This window comes from Malus sylvestris, chromosome 5 (assembly GCF_916048215.2).
Source record: "Malus sylvestris chromosome 5, drMalSylv7.2, whole genome shotgun sequence".
In the NCBI taxonomy this organism is placed as follows: domain Eukaryota; kingdom Viridiplantae; phylum Streptophyta; class Magnoliopsida; order Rosales; family Rosaceae; genus Malus; species Malus sylvestris.
The window spans coordinates 33,329,795-33,346,119 of record NC_062264.1 but is presented as its reverse complement, the minus strand read 5'-3'; the positions used below and the strand labels follow the sequence as shown (position 1 = coordinate 33,346,119).

Below are 16,325 nucleotides of genomic sequence, written 5' to 3'. Positions count from 1 at the left end.
TTGGTCTTTGTTCCCAATGGGAGGCGTATGTTATAATGGGTGTTCGTGGCATGAATTTCCGTCGGGGATGACTTCCTGGCCAACGAGCACACAGCTCCCCTGGGAGATTGGCGCCGGTTGAGGGCTGCTGTCGGGCTTCTGCTTTCCTGTCGGGCTTTGTCGGGCAAGTCTTGTCAGGCAAGAACTCGTCGGGCAAGTCTCTTCGGGCAAGGCTGAAAGAGAAGGACAACGTTAACTTTGAAAGGTGCCTTTGTGGGGCCTTAGGTGTAGGCCTTAAGGCTCACAATCAAGGTTAACATTGTAGTGCTCAGGCGTGCCACTGCCATCTTCAGCATGGCAGATGTCGAATGGATGTCAAGTTTTAGTTGTGAATATGCATATGCCCGAGAAATCGTGTTAGATATAACATGTGCCTTTGTGGGGCCTTAGGTGTAGGCCTTGAGGCTTCCTGTCAAACTAAACCAGTACTTGAGCATATTATATTTGGTCTTTATGGTTGTCGGAGTCTTATAACTATTATATTTCTGATTATCCTAGTCTGAGAGGTAGAGCGAACCCAAATAGGTGCCTTTGTGGGGCCTTAGGTGTAGGCCTTGAGGCTTCCCATTAGAGTCCGTTCTTATACTCAAACCATCTAGACCGCAGAATAGAGTGAATCCAAATAAGTGCCTTTGTGGGGCCTTAGGTGTAGGCCTTGAGGCTTCCTATCAGAATTCATTCCATACTTAAGCGTTCTATGATAATCATGATATAATAGAAATAAAACCAAGAGGTAGGTCGATTACTTGCGCCCCAAGTAACTTCGGACTTCTCATTTATCAAGGATTGTCGTGGATGGGTTAAGTCCACATAAAGTTCTTTTTTATGCCTTGAGGCCAAGGACTTTTAAACTAATCAGATTTACATGCCTGAGGGCTTAGGACTTGGATCTGATTTAAACACTGAAGATATATTCAAATCGGATCCAAGTACTGAGAAAGCTTTGTCATCGTGATTTTGCTAGAAACAACTTGCATATAACTGGAAATATACAACATATTGCTAGACTTTAAAGAAAGAGAAGACAAAGACAGAGCAAAGTAGGTCGGGCAAGATTAAACCTTATCAATTAAGGCTGATCGTCTTGCAGGTCCCTATCTTTGTAGTTCTGTCAAAGGTGTGAAAGCTTAGAGGGGAAGAGGGGAAAGGAGAATACAAAAGGTGAATCGATACTACAACAAGTCCGAACAAGGTAGCAGAGCTATTACAGAGGTTGGGGGAAAAGATTATCCCGTGGGGGATGAAGGCTTGGGCTGACTACAACTTCGTTTTGAAAGGCAAATCTGGCTTTTTGAGCAGAGTTTGTGCTTTTGTTTGTTTGTTTGAGTGTCCTTATTCCTGTCTTCTCTTCCTCCTTTTATAGACAACTCGGTTTGGCTCCTGTAGCGACAGCTTTGCCCGAATGCGGTCTGAGGGTGATGACTCATCAGCTTTATTACATGTAATGCCACCATAAAGTACTTTATGGGCTGTGCAGTCTGATCAGTCTACACCACTTGGTCCTTGGGTAGGTAGGCAAGTGGCCCTTATGAATTGTATCAAGTCAGAAAAGGCCTTTTCCTGCTTTCCCAAGTTTCGGCCGGGCCTTGATCTTCTATTCCTCCAAGCCTCCTTTTGGGCCGACTCCATCTTTGGGCCAAAAAATCAAGTTTTAATCTAAACAATGGGTCATCCATTTTGACTTGTTTTTATTTATTTATTTAGTCTGCAAGTATAACCATCTTCAAATAAAGAAGGTCCATCCATAGAAAAGAAGCTCCCTATTTACCACATTTTGAAATTATATACTTCGAATTTCCGACTCAACCTTAAAAAAAATTGGCCATTCAAGTCATCTCTATTTAGATTATAATAACTCTCAATTTGAGAAAGCAAATGCAATACAGAAAGCAAATATAATCCAAATTAGCTTGAATACCGTCATCATATTTCTACTCCGTTAGGTACACATGTCCTTTTCTTTCTAGATAAACTTTATTTCTTTGAAGTTTTTGCAGGGTGCATTCCAATTTAACCCTTTAAATGTTTGTATAAAACTTAGGATTATCAGGGTAATTCTATTCTAATTTAATACATTATATTCTCGCCTGCTTGCAAGTCAACTAAGTCAACTATTCAACCTTCACATATTGTTTAGCTGCCATATGAACCAAGTCTTTGTAGAAAAATCAATGTATGTAAGGGGCTTAAATCCTTCAATTATGGATATACTAATGTAAAATCCTTTGTTCTAGACCAATTTTGTTGTTAGTTTTTGTCTTCTAAAAGTTGAAAAATGTTAAAAAATCTCATCTTTTTTCTTTTGATACAAACGACATTTTTTTTTTGTATTAATATAAATTTGTTTGCACCAAGGGATGGGGTGGGAACATATCTTGAAATATGGCCACGCCCACATTTGCAGCTGAAGAACACTTTAATATAAGTTTAATTTGGTGCTATTATAGGTTTAATTTGGGTATGTTCCACCAATTAAAATTTGCAATACTAATTTTGAACAACGAATAAGAAAAATCTACCAGGAGACAGTAAAATAGTAAATCAACTTAATTTCTATAAAAAATACTTGTGCAAAAATTTCATGAAATTTTGGTAAAAACGGAAAAGAAAGGGTTAAGACAATCAAGACTAAAGGAAATTATGATATTGTTTTAACATTAACTCAGGTTGATTTTGTTCACCAGCATTAATAAAACGAATGACTTTAACTTGGGCAAGCAAACAATTAAATTAGACGTAAGCCAAGTAACTTAGAAGTTAAACCATATGAAAAAAGCAATGACAATCAAACTAACCTCTTCTTTTCATATGAAATATCATCTGTTCTCTATTTGTCTTTGGACCTTTGTTGTGTATTTGGGTTGTTGGTAATGGAATTGTTTACCTTTGTCAAAAAAAAAAAAAATCTGTTCTCTATTTTGCCTTTGTGAAGAATGCACTTTTCACTCCCTACACACAACATAGCATATATTGAAAATGCTCAGTAACATTATAAAAACTATACATATACAGTACTGTATATGTATCATATACTATATTGTATACGTATTTGGACATAAGGTATAAAGATTTACTAGCATAATTAAGCTTAAATTTAACAAAAAATGGTAATTACAAATTGAAATCAAACAATATTATAGTTGTTTAAAAAAATTGTCACAGCCCATCCCGAATTATTGTTATCGATGGTGTGAAATGTCTAAATTGCCCTTGGACATTGAGCATGTTTATGTGGTGTTGTGGCTTAAGGTTGGGTTTAAACTAAATGGGTTAGTTCCTAAGTTTTTGGAACTTAAAGATAGTAATTTTAGTTGTGATTAGTGACCCAAAACTGGACCACACACTCACACACACACACACCTCCCGTTGACTTATCTCTCTCCTCCCTCTCTCGGATTTTCACCATTTCCGTACAACCTGTACGGACAACCTTCAAACCTTCACTTCCAATCGTGGATCGGAGCTGGGGAAGCAATCTTTGTGTTCCTTGCAAGTCCATGAGCTTATCCATACCATTTTTGGTAAGTGAAACCCTCGAAAACCTGGGAACTCAGAATCTCAATTTTGATGCACTGTTTATGTGGTCGTAATTATGGATGTTTCAGGAGATTTGAAGCTTATAGGAAGCTTTAAAACATCCTTACGAAGCTCGACGAGAAAAACCAAGCAAATTGGACGTTGGGAAGTCGAGTTTGAAGAGTTTCAAATTTGGCCGGAATTATCGAGCTCTCTCCAGAGAGTTATCATGGATTTCAAGCCTTGAAATTGGTAAGGATGTGTTCTTCTAGTTATAAGCTTTACATTGAGACCAATTTCATGAGTTTTGGTTAAGAAATGACTGAGATACAATGTTTTAAAGTTTTTCTAGTTTCCGTCAACAGTGACGGTCGCCGGAGTTTGAAGGTAGGGGATGACGGAATATTCCACCAAATTTGACGAAATATTCCTAACGGTGTTGGTTAGTTTTAAAGGTTTTTGTTACTTTTTAACGAAATATTCCTAACGGGGTTAAGGGATTCAGTTAGGGTCCCTGCGCGTAGGGCCGTGCCCTTGTCGACGCGTGAGGACTCCAAAAATTATTTTAAAAATTTGGGCGTGTTCGGGGAGTTGTGTATGTCACGATGGTATATTTATATACCTCATTTGAGCAATGTATGAGAAGTTATTAGCCAGTATTGGTTATGTGCTTTAAATGACGTTTATTCAGTTATTTCGCGCATGGGTGAGACCTATCCCGAGGACAAGCGCAATCAAGGGCGACACGGGGGCTATGACCCTTCGACATACCAGTGAGTGGACTTTTGGTTTTCAATATATATGTATATGCTTGGTATTTTTCCCAGAAAATGCATTTAAATGAGTTATGCTTTGAAAATGCCATGCCTATTGAATTATGTTTAAACCATGAGTTAGAATTGTATGCATAAATGTGAATTAGTGTTGTGGACGCTCATGTAGGTACCAGGTGAGTTATGGTTTATTGTATGAGATAGTGATAATGTGAAATGTGATTGAGAGCTCATAAACCTGCACCCCGGGTGATTGTGATTAGCCAGAAATTTGGTACAGGCCTGTTTATAATGACATCTCCCGCACCATATGCTCACATTGGATCCCATTTAGGTGCACAATCTTGTCGTACAGACCACTATAGGTGGTTCCAACTCGTAGGCGACCAACGATTTATCACACAGCTTATACGAGAGCGTAACATTGAATATAACTATATTACACCTAGTTTTGTCGTACAGACCATTATAGTGGTTTCGACTCGTGTGCAGTGCAGTGCCGTATAGGTCACGTGCAGTGACTCTGGCTAGATTGATTGATGAGCCATGAATTCAGCCGTATAGACCTCTGCAGGGGTTCCGGCTAATATGTTATTCATATGAACTTATCTTCACCTGAGTTACTTATTATGTTCTATATTTGGCATGACATACTTATGTTTGTGGTTAAGTGAAGCATGATTTGAATATATATATATATTCTATTTCTGGGAAAATTATACATGTTTTACGGCGAGAGGTTAGAGCATTTGATAAATGAAATGGTTTTGAAAAACTTTGTTTTTGCCCACTCATACTTTCTATTTTGCGCCCCTCCAAGTTTTAGATAAGCTTGTTTGTTGGTGGCTCACGAGGATTGACTGGAGGTTCTGACAGACTATCATAAATGTAGGGCATCTTCGGGTGTCGTTTAATTAGTATTTGTTTTCTAGACTGAACTTAGGCTACTTATGCTTTGATTCTGTATTCACACATTTATTAGCACTTACCTTAGCTATTACTCTTATGAATTTGGCTTTTATTTATTCGTATCTCTATCATCATTATTGCTTCCGCACTGTGCATACGGCTACGTCACCCTCACGTGACGACCAGCATGCCCTGATTCGAGTCGAGGTGTGTCAAAAATTCTAACTAAATTTTACATATAGTATTATAAATTGTTAAAAAAAATAACACCATTGAAAAAAATGAAAACTAAAGAAAGGGACTTGAAAATTGAGTTTTAAAGATAAGGACAAAATAAAGGGTAAAGTGAATAGTACCAGAATTAACTTTTTAGTGTAAAATGTGGTTATTCGTTAAAGTGAACAGTACCAGAAGTTTTTTGTTAAAGTTCCCTTTAAAAAACTCACTACTCAACTATGCAATTCTATTAAAAACACATCACTAAAAATTAACTCCAAGGAAAGGGGATTAACAAATTACACATTTTTAGGAGTTGGAATTGTTTTATCTATATCTTGAGCTGGACCCGCTGGATTTGAATCCTCAGTTGATTTAGAGGGAGGACAGGCATGAAAAGAAGTCTAAGGTTAAACATATCATAAAAACTACACTGGATCAAGGAATGATTAGAGTTGATGGGTGCAATATGGAATATAAGTTTTTGGAGAGAGAGAACCAAACTTCACACTGGATCATATTTTTTTGAGATAGAAAGAGTTCTACTTTTCAACAACGGAGAGAACAAATTCAATCTTGGGCATAAAAGGAAAAAACAGAAGCTTCATAGCACAATAAGTAACCATAATCCTCTGTTTTTCTAAGTGCAAATAGAAAAAAAAAGAATCAAAATAATCAACACAAAATCTTCAAATTAGCTCAAGAACTATATTATTTCCAGAGGTTTCCAATTTCCCAGCATGGAACGACAAACATAAAAGCATTAAAAATATATAATTGCAAAATAAAATAAAATTGTTTGGACCCGATTTTATACTATCGGCCCGAGCAATCAAAGCCGTTGGTTGAGCATAGTTCTAGATCGGCGGATGGAAAGATGAAGATAATTTTGTTATTAAAAGATATTATTATGGTTTTATCATAATAATTATCTTTTAATAAAGAATTATTTTTATATAAGATAAATGGGATGCAAACTATATCTCAAAGCTTTGAGACTCTTATCTGGTTAAGCAACAATTTGCGTGCAAATTAAATGTTGGTCAGATAGGACTATAAGGAGATATGGATGAGATTGAAGACTATTGCCGTACAAAAGTTGGATTACAGTGACATATTGCAATTCACACTGCATGCGTAGTTGTACCTGAACAGGTATCATGGAAAATAAAGTTTTATAGTTGCATTGGGAGTTTTAATGGGATAAAGCAAGGCATGGATGGGAGTTCTGATTATGATGTGATAAGCCTAGAAGCCTAGATAGGTTTAAAACCACAAATAGCAATCTGAAGGATAGGCCTCTGACACGGATCAATTTTTTTTCTGCGAGTTTGAGTTGCAGCTAGACTCTACAATATTATCAGACCTTGCCAAGCAGAAAATATGAATACTATAAATACAAGACTCAATGCAACATGCAACCCCTTCCAATTCAACACACAAACTGCCCTGTGCAAACCATCGCTCTACGCAAAACCTCTCAACAACTTTGAGATTTTTTACTTTCTTTTTCACCGACACACCTTCAGTTTGGATAAACAACATTGTGGAGGCAACTAGCGAACATCTTCAGTTTGGATAAACAACGTTGTTGCCGTAGAATCAGTCGACCGCGGAGCACCTTCAGTTTGGATAAACAGCACTGCGTCAAGGCCGATTGATTATCTATCCAAGTCTCAGTCTAGAAAGGTTTCTGAATTCTTATCGACAGAGGTCATCTCATTAGCTTTCTCGGCGAAGTGAGGTGTTACAAATTATTGGGCTCAGCACGTTGAACGCCGAGTTGTTTTATGATTGGATACTCATAAGTACATTTTAAAGTTCAACATGGCGACGGCCCAACTACATTCACCATCAAGACATTTATCTCTTTCGAGTATTTGTGTCTGTACAGTCTGGTACCGGTTCGGCGTAGTTATATTCTCACGACTAATATAACTAAGATTGAGCCTAGCGCCGACTATCCGTGAACTTCGCAAAACTAGCAACCTTGTATTCAGGCTCTAGAACCCGAAGGTCAAGAGTGTTTCTTCCTCGGCCGCAGTTGTGAGATCGAGAAGTCAACCGCGTGGTCAACGCAACATCAACACATTTTACTCCTCGGCTGACGAGTTGGCACGCCCTACATACAACCGAATGACGTAGTTAGCTCATTAGTTACTCGGCCTGCGCGCCACGTAGGTTTGGTAGTGTTTAGGGTCAACAAAAATAAAGAACAATTCCAAGAAACTAAATGTGAAGTTAGCCAGATCTGCACAGTAACACAAAACCATTATTTGAAATTAAGAGCATTGCGACTCACCCTGAAAACACCCATTTTGCGATGAGGAAGAGAGATGCCGCTGCTCTAGCTGCTAAGTGCTGAACTCGGTCAACTCTTCAAACATTCCCGAGTCGAGCATTTCGTCGACTCGCTTCGATAGATACTCCGTCAACACTGCCATCGACACGTCCACCCACAGAAAACAACAATTGTACCTAAGCTCGGCCGACGCCCCCATGCTTTTCTCTGAGTGTACCCCCTCTCCCACTCATGAAATCAAGGATCTGCAACAATGGCACTAAGATCCCCACTCTTCCATTTCCTTCTCTCTCTGTCGCTCTGTCTCTGTCTCCCTCTCCTATCTCTATCTCTATCTTTATCTCCATCAGCATGGCCTCCCTCTCCTCCATCTCTCTCTCTATCCTAGAGGCGGCATGGCCTCTCGAACCCAAACCTTCCGCAACGGACACTCATTAAAGCAATGGCATAGCCATAAATAGAGCAAAAACCGGGTCCAAACTACAAAGGCAACTCTGTAAAGCAGTGGCATGGTCATAATTAAACTGAAATTCGAATCCGAACACTGTTGATTTGAATAGTGCAATTGAAATCCTTCTTTAGACTTAAAGGAATATCATATGAAGCTCTCAACCTAGTTACTAAAAAAATTTGATATTCACACATTTTGACTTGATTGTGAAAGGTCTGTGACAGAACTAGATTGAGAAAAGTCTTGGTCTTTGTTCCTAATGGAAGGCGTAGGTTACAACAGGCCATCCATTTTGACTTGATTTTTATTTATTTATTTAGCCTGCTTGTATCAAGCTGTTCCTCATTCATGAAAATTGTAGATGAGATCTTTTAATTTACAAGTGGAAACAGTAGTACTAGTGTCGACTTTTTGTTTTATTAATTTTTCTCTTTTAATCTTGGAATGCCATTCGTATGTTTTAAATATGAAAAGCTTTTTATATAATAAAAAGAAAACTTACAGAAAAAATAAGGTAAACAAAAACCAAATCACTAGATGGTTCTAACAAATTTTAAACTCGTATTTCACACAGCACATCTTGAGTTCGACTCATGGCACTGATAAATCACCTGATGGTGCCCATGAGGAGTGGGTCTTTCTGATTCTCAAAATAGGGAACTCCTGTGACAAAACCATTTGGTCCTCTATTTTGAAAAAACAAAAAACAAAACAAAAAAACAAAAAAACAAACAAAGCCATGACAAGTGAGAATTTGAAGGAAGAGATTGGAGCCAACAGTGAATATTCGAGGAACATTGACCAATCTTTGTAAGCTCATCAGCAATAAATTTGCCTCCTAATATATATAGCTGAAATAAATAATCTGAAACTGACAAGCCAATCTCTGAATATTTGAAAGAAAGTTCTCTCGAATGACATTAGAACTTGGTTTCCGACTATTGAAAGCAAAATAGCCATTATAAGACCCAGTACTATTTTTTTTTTTTCATTTGTAAGTAAATTGTTTTAAGTTTGAATATTATGAGTAACAAGTTTGCAACTAATTTATTCTCTTATCTCCTTAATATGTTAATGTACTGTTATATTAAAAAAAGGAGTCCGTCCAATAGCCTGAAAGGGCGCATGAACACCAACTTTTTTCAGATTATGGGAGAGATAATTTTCCCTTCATCAAATCTTATGAAAAGTTCAAGCAGCCAATAAGAAATTGTAATTGACACGCTCAATAAAAAATCATCTCGGACTCAGCCTTTCTCAGAGTGTAAAAGATACATAATTACAATTTGAGGGTTGCATGTGTCTTCTAGAGTGCCAATACCAAATTTTTGTTTAGTAGGTTGAGACCTCCATATATTTATAGTAATGTATATCCTATGAAGCTCTCAACCTAGTTACTAAAAAAATTTGGAATTCAGACTACCATATAAATATATGGAGGTATCAACCTACTAAACAAAAATTTGGTATAGGCACTCTAGAAGCCACATGCAACCCCAAGTCGTTATTCAAATCAAGATATTCCTCCTCGTTGTTGATCTCAGTTCAAGTGTTGATCTCTCCATTTTGTCAATCCACAACACAACTACAACTATGTTCTAATATATTGACTTGTTCATGATCCCTCCCTAGCTAGCTAGTTTGGCCCTAGAACTTGGAAAATGTAGACTTGTCCATACTCAAAAGAAGTTGCCGAAAAAACGAAAAACTATCACATCTTTTCATCAACAGTCCACCGAATTAATTAGATAGGTTGGATTTCCTTATCAGATTTCTTTTATTAACCAATATATTATATATGGAGCTGATTTTTACCCACTATTTTTAGTATCACACACACTGTTTTTATTTTTATAAGCAGATTGAACAAATCAAACAGATACAATGAACATAATGAAACAAAGATGTGTGAGAGACTAAAAAATATGGAACCTTTGAATTTTTAAGCTAGCTATTTCTCTCAACGACGGCAAACACACTGAGGCATTGATGGAAGATATATTATACCTAATCTTTTTCAGTCTACCTACTTGTATGTATGCCTTGCTCTTTTGATTGAAGAAAGCCACGAGAGTTTGAAACTTTGAAAGCATATATATTTATGAATGTTTAATGGTACATGCTCATACACCTCACATTTAACATTTGAAAATAATTACAAACTAAGCAAAACAAATAATTAGTTTTTGCATCAAAAAGTGTCAAGTATGTTTGATGCATTGAGTAAGATAAAGCCAAACACAGCTGACAAATATGTCAATATAGCTCAGCTTTATCCACAAATTATTATAAGAAATACTATAGTAAAAACCATAAGCATCTGAAAGAGTAATGGCAGTGGACTCGCTCCGCCGGCTTGTGTCCTTCACTTTGTTGAAGTTTTTCGAGCCATTGCCGCCTTCAGTTTCTCCTCCCTTCTCACCCCCGCGCTGTTGCCTAGAGAATAAACAAGAGGGTCAAAAATGCAAACTACAATTTTAGAGAAGTTGCTGAAAAATATTGATCACCAAATAAAGAAATTGAATGCTTACTCACTTGAGAAAGATTTTGGAATCCAGTCCTGAGATTAAAAGAATGGATGACTGGAATATGCTCAACCGCCTGACGATCTTCACCATCCCTTTGAAGCTTGGCAATGAGTACAGTGGGCATGTCATGGAGAAACAGTTCCTCGAGTTCCCGTAGACCCTCCATGCTGAGTGGAGGTAAATTCAAACTCTTACAATTGGACAGGGTTACCTTCTTAAGATTAGGCATTGCTCCAGACTCAACTTTCATGGTATGTAGTTGATCAAATTGTTTGATACTTAATATCTTTAGCTTCATGAACGTTTTAGCCTCAAATTCTAACACTTGTCCGGTATAATAGCAAACCAAATGAAGCTCCATCATATTCGGCAATGCTTGAAGGGGCTTGAGTGGGTTGGCATCAACATCAAGTTTTGACCCCATTAGGGAAATCTTCACTACACTATCAAGCATGGGAACCCATTGCGGCAAACATCTTAGCCTCCCTTTCAAACTGAGGCGTTCTAGAGACCGAGGAGGGGATTCCATATGATGATCCAACTCAAGATATTCCTCCTCGTTTGTTGATCTCAATTCAAGTGTTGAAAGACTTCCCATTTTCTCAATAGCGCAACACAACTCTGTTCCATGTTCAATTATGAGATCTGTCAAGCCCAACTTTCTGAGACCAGTTAGTTCTGCTATGGCTTTTAGTATTGTTCTGTTGTTTCCCACCTTAATCAGTGACAACTTTTGTAATTCGGATAAAGCTCCAATGTTGCCTGCAGAAATCTCTACTCCTTGAGCGGGTCCATCGTCATCACCATCACAGCCACGACTCACTAAAAGATGGCGCATATTGTAGAGCTTATAAATCTGTTCTGGTAATTTGGTCACCTGGGTGTGCTTAAGATCTAAAGTTTCCAAATGAGCAAGCCGGTTTATGGAACTTGGGACTCTTTTGATTTTGGTTTTCCTCATACTTATGTACTTTAAGAGAATGAGACCAGAAATAGATTTTGGAAAGTCCTCTAAAGGAATGCCTTTCAAATCTAAAACCCTTAAATATTTAAGAGTATTAAGAGTAGAAAAGTATACCGGAAAAACATAGCTTTATTGATTTTTTTCAGAAAAAAAACAAAGAGGTCTTTATATAGAGAAAGACCAAAGCAAACCCTAGACTAAAACCCTAAACCAAATCCTAAACAAACTCAAATACTTAATGGGCAAGTAACTAATCCTTGGCCCGCAAGATAACAACCTAAATTCCAAACTAAATTCCAACACCCCCCGTCAAACTCATGGCGGAACACAGTCATGAGTTTGCAAGGTAGATGTGGATACAAGACTCCAAATTCTAGTGCCAATGCCGATGCGAAAAACACAACCATGCTAATGCCGATGCCAACTTCAAAACACAACCATGTCAATGCCGATGCCAACTTCAAACTACCATGTCAATGCCGATGCCAACTTCAAACTACCATGTCCAATCATCCTTCCTAGATTTAGATTTTGAATCAGTTCCAATATGCAAAACAGCAGCTGCTCCTCCTTTCTGTGGAAGTTCATGTTGCTGAGACAACTTAGGACATTGGGATTTCCAATGCCCTTTCCCTTTACAATAAGAACACTCATCCATAGCAACCCTACGAGACCTTGCTGCAGCAAATGCTGAAGTATTTGACGACGATGAAGAGAGCCTATGCGACTGCACACGAACCTCTTCTGCTTGTAACTCATTAAGAACAGAATCAACAGATGGAAGAGGAGTTCGATGAAGGATGGAGCTACGGAGCGTCTCGAACTCATCCCGAAGAGGCATTAGAAACTGAACAAGACGTTGTTCTTCTCTATATTTACAATAGAGCTTGACAATGCCGAGTTCTTCAGGCTCAGTCAATGCAAGTTGATCCCAAAGATTGGTCAATTCATTGTAAAACACTTGAATACTCTTATCACCTTGCTGGATTGTACGAATCTCCATTTCCAATTGATACCTCTTAGCAAAATTGGCCTTGGTATACAACTTTGCCAAGTGATCCCAAACTTCCTTAGACGTTGAGAACTTAGCCAATTGCATTCCAATAGCCAAATCAACAGAATTATTAATCCAAGTAATAATCTTTGAATTATTCATCTCCCATGCAGCAAACAATTCAACATATTTTTCATCCTTGGGGTTATTCGGAATGGAAACCATTCCAGAAACATAGCCCCACAGTCCTTTTCCAATCAAAAAATTCTTCATCACATACGCCCAATACACATAATTATTTCCATTCAATTTCACACCAATAGCTTGTAAGGAATCGTCCTTTGCAGATGCCATGACAATACTGAGGAACAAGAAACACGATACCTGGTGAAGATGCAGATCACAGGTGCAGATGCGACTGATGCAAACTGATGCAGATTGATGCAGACTGAAGCGGTGCGACAGATGGTGGGTGCGGTGTGGCGGTGGTCCAGTTGGCTGCGATAATTGCAGCGATCTGAGCAGATGCAAATTCAAGTCGGCGCAGCAGGTTGTAGTCGGACGTGTCCAGTAGTGCAGGGTGATCCGGTGCTGGTGATGCGGTCCAGATGCAGATGCAAATATCAACGGACTGATGCAGATGCAGACTGATGCAACAATCAAAGTACGAGCGACTGATGCGGAATCAAAGTGGCTGTGTTGTTGGGCTAATTCTGGCAGACAGCATGGTGGTGGTTCCCGAGATACCGACCTTGCTCTTGATACCAAGTAGAAAAGTATACCGGAAAAACATAGCTTTATTGATTTTTTTCAGAAAAAAAACAAAGAGGTCTTTATATAGAGAAAGACCAAAGCAAACCCTAGACTAAAACCCTAAACCAAATCCTAAACAAACTCAAATACTTAATGGGCAAGTAACTAATCCTTGGCCCGCAAGATAACAACCTAAATTCCAAACTAAATTCCAACATTAAGTACCCTTCCAACCTCATCACATTGAGCCTGCTGGGAAGGGCCAAACACTAGTAAGGTACGTGTTTGATTCAATTCTCCACCTCTGCTTAATAAATCTTTTATAGAAACATAATGTGCAGAAAGGCGTCGGATTTTCTCACCTGAATTAGTACTGCTAGTACTTGCCCGAGTGTTGCTTGATTCCAACACAGTGACAAAACCCTCCACTTTTGACATGATGAACTTGCAAACGAGGTTGGAAACACGACAACTCCTTACTTGTCCATCGATCTCTCTTGAACTCACATCAACCAACTTTCTACCGATGAGTTGATTTAGATAACCATCTGCAACCTCCTCCATGGTGGCTCTCCCTCCTTGCTTCACAAATCCTTCGGCTACCCACAAGCGAATTAGCCTCTCACGCTTGATAGAGTTGTCTTCTGGAAACATGCTGAAGTACAACAAACAACTTTTGAGATGGTATGGCAGGTCCCTATAACTTGGCTCCCAAGCTTGACTAACAATCTGAAGATTGGAGCCAAAGCTATCATGGAACTTCTTCCACTTCACAAAAGTCCGTGGCTTCTGCCAAGCTAGGAAAGTACCGAATGTAGAAATTGCAAGGGGCAGGCCTCCACAATCACTGATGATTATTTGAGCCAACTCCACAAGCTCTTTTGGACAGTTGTCCCAATTTCCGTGAAAAGCCTTTTTGCAGAATAGTTTATTGGCTTCTTTGGAGGATAATCCGTTACTCAAATCATGGATATAATCGTCAGAACTTGTATGCCAAGAGGCTACAATATTAGAGTCCCGAGTAGTTGTGATTATTTTACTCCCAGACAAACCTTTTGGCAGAGCATTTACTATACGTGTCAAATCTTGTTCGCTCCAAACATTATCCAAAACCACCAAATACTTCTTTTTCTCCAGAATTTGTCTCAATTTCTCTTCAGGATGATGATTGTGGAGCCAAAAATATTCACCAGGCGACACGTGGACTTTTGAACGAAAGAGGACAAAAATACCCTTGAGGCATACCGGGATTCCTACGCGCAAGTAGTAGGTAATCATCCTCAACCAATTCAAAAATGCTCCAGAAGAGGTAACCAATTCCAAATTATCTTATTTTAGGTAATTATTTCCAAAACTTAATTTCCCTAATATATTATTTAGTTAATTAATTATCTAAATAATATATTCTTCCCATATCTCCTAAAATCATCCCTTAATTATCAATTTGAAACATCCACTCAAACCTAAAAAATGGTATAGGGCCGGCTACCCCATTCAAAGCCTATTCCATCACCTTTTTTCTACCTTTTCCACCTTTCCTTTCCTTTTAAATTAGCCAATCAATACCATAAATACTAAAACATCTCCTTTCATATTTAATTAGCCAATTAATTGGCTAATTAAACCAAAAATAAAACCCAAAACTCCCACCTAGGAGCCGGCCACATTCCCTCTCTTTTTCCTTACCTTTTCAGATTTCCTCCACTTCATTAGCCAAATAATGATAACCATTCAATTTGGTAACTTCCCATTTATTTCTATTGTATTTTATTAGCCAATAAAGTGGCTAATTGAACCACAAAATTCACCAAAAAACACATAAAGGGGCCGGCCACTTTGTTGAAAAGGTGGACCAACTTAGTCCTATAAATAGTCACCCATATTTACCAAACACTCATTCCAAACCTCTTGCAAAAAATCCCAAATACTCTAAACACTATTTCTCTCTAAAAAATTCTAACTTTGGCATCGGAGGTTCTTCGGCCAAAGCCCCCCCCATTCATCGTGGGCGCGTGAGGCTTTTGGCCTTAACCTAAGGTGCTAGTTGTTTTGTAGGTGCAAAATCGTCCAAGATCGAGGAGGAGAAAATTTGCATCCACAAATTGGTGCTTTCATTGAGAGTTGAAATCCATACTCGTAGAAGACTCTCGCACAAAAAGGTTTTTTCTTTATTTTCTAGTCCATTTGAATATTTTTCATACGTTCTTATTATTAGAATTTTTTACTTGCAAAGGTTCTTTGATAAAACGTATAAGAAAAATATAATGGCTGGAAATTTAGAAAATTCCGCAAGTAAAAATTCTAATATTCAAGAAAGGGAATTGCGGAGATCCGTGAAGCAAAATGCGACAATAAAGGGGGCGGCATCATCACCACGAGCTTCCACCATAGGAACCACCGTGGTGGCTACCTCGGTAGCCACCCGCGGCGAGGTCCATGGTGCCTTCACCACAGCCACCATGGGAACCACCGCGGTGGCTACTTCGGTAGCCGCTCGTGGCGAGGTCCATGGGGCCTTCACCACAGCCACCATGGGAACCACCACGGTGGCTACTTCGGTAGCCACTCGAGGCGAGGTCCATGGAGCCTTCACCACGGCCCGAGCCGTGCCATCCAAGTTTACGTGGACCCAAGCTCAAGCCTCGCATTCACGTGCACCGCGCATTAAGCAGCCTGCTCCCGTGATCCAGCCTACTCTTGTAGCCCAGACTGCTCCAACGATCCAGCCTGCCCCAGTGATCCAGCTTGCCCCCGCAGCCCAGCCTGCTCTCATGGTTTCCCAAGCTGCCCAAGTCGGCCCGAGACAATTTCAACCATCCGGACCAATCATCGAGGTTGAGGCGTTTTCACCACATTTCTCTGCAGATTTGACATTCCCCT

The 16,325-nt window shown here is 38.9% G+C and overlaps 1 protein-coding gene across 2 annotated transcripts; it reads right to left on the bottom strand.

Moving 5' to 3' along the window:
• Nucleotides 1–10,280: 10,280 nt before the first annotated feature.
• LOC126624273 (disease resistance protein Pik-2-like) lies at nt 10,281–14,608 on the bottom strand. 2 transcript variants are annotated; one of them, XM_050293309.1, is made up of 3 exons: nt 13,808–14,608; nt 10,742–13,449; nt 10,281–10,642 (listed from the first exon to the last, which is right to left on the bottom strand). In XM_050293309.1, the coding sequence occupies exons 2-3, from the start codon at nt 11,693–11,695 to the stop codon at nt 10,625–10,627; spliced, it is 972 nt and encodes a 323-aa protein (XP_050149266.1). In that variant the 5' UTR covers nt 11,696–13,449; nt 13,808–14,608; the 3' UTR covers nt 10,281–10,624. The 2 variants fall into 2 exon arrangements, with proteins under 2 accessions (XP_050149266.1, XP_050149267.1); XM_050293310.1 differs by having other exon boundaries at nt 10,742–14,608.
• Between the last annotated feature and the right edge of the window lie 1,717 nt (nt 14,609–16,325).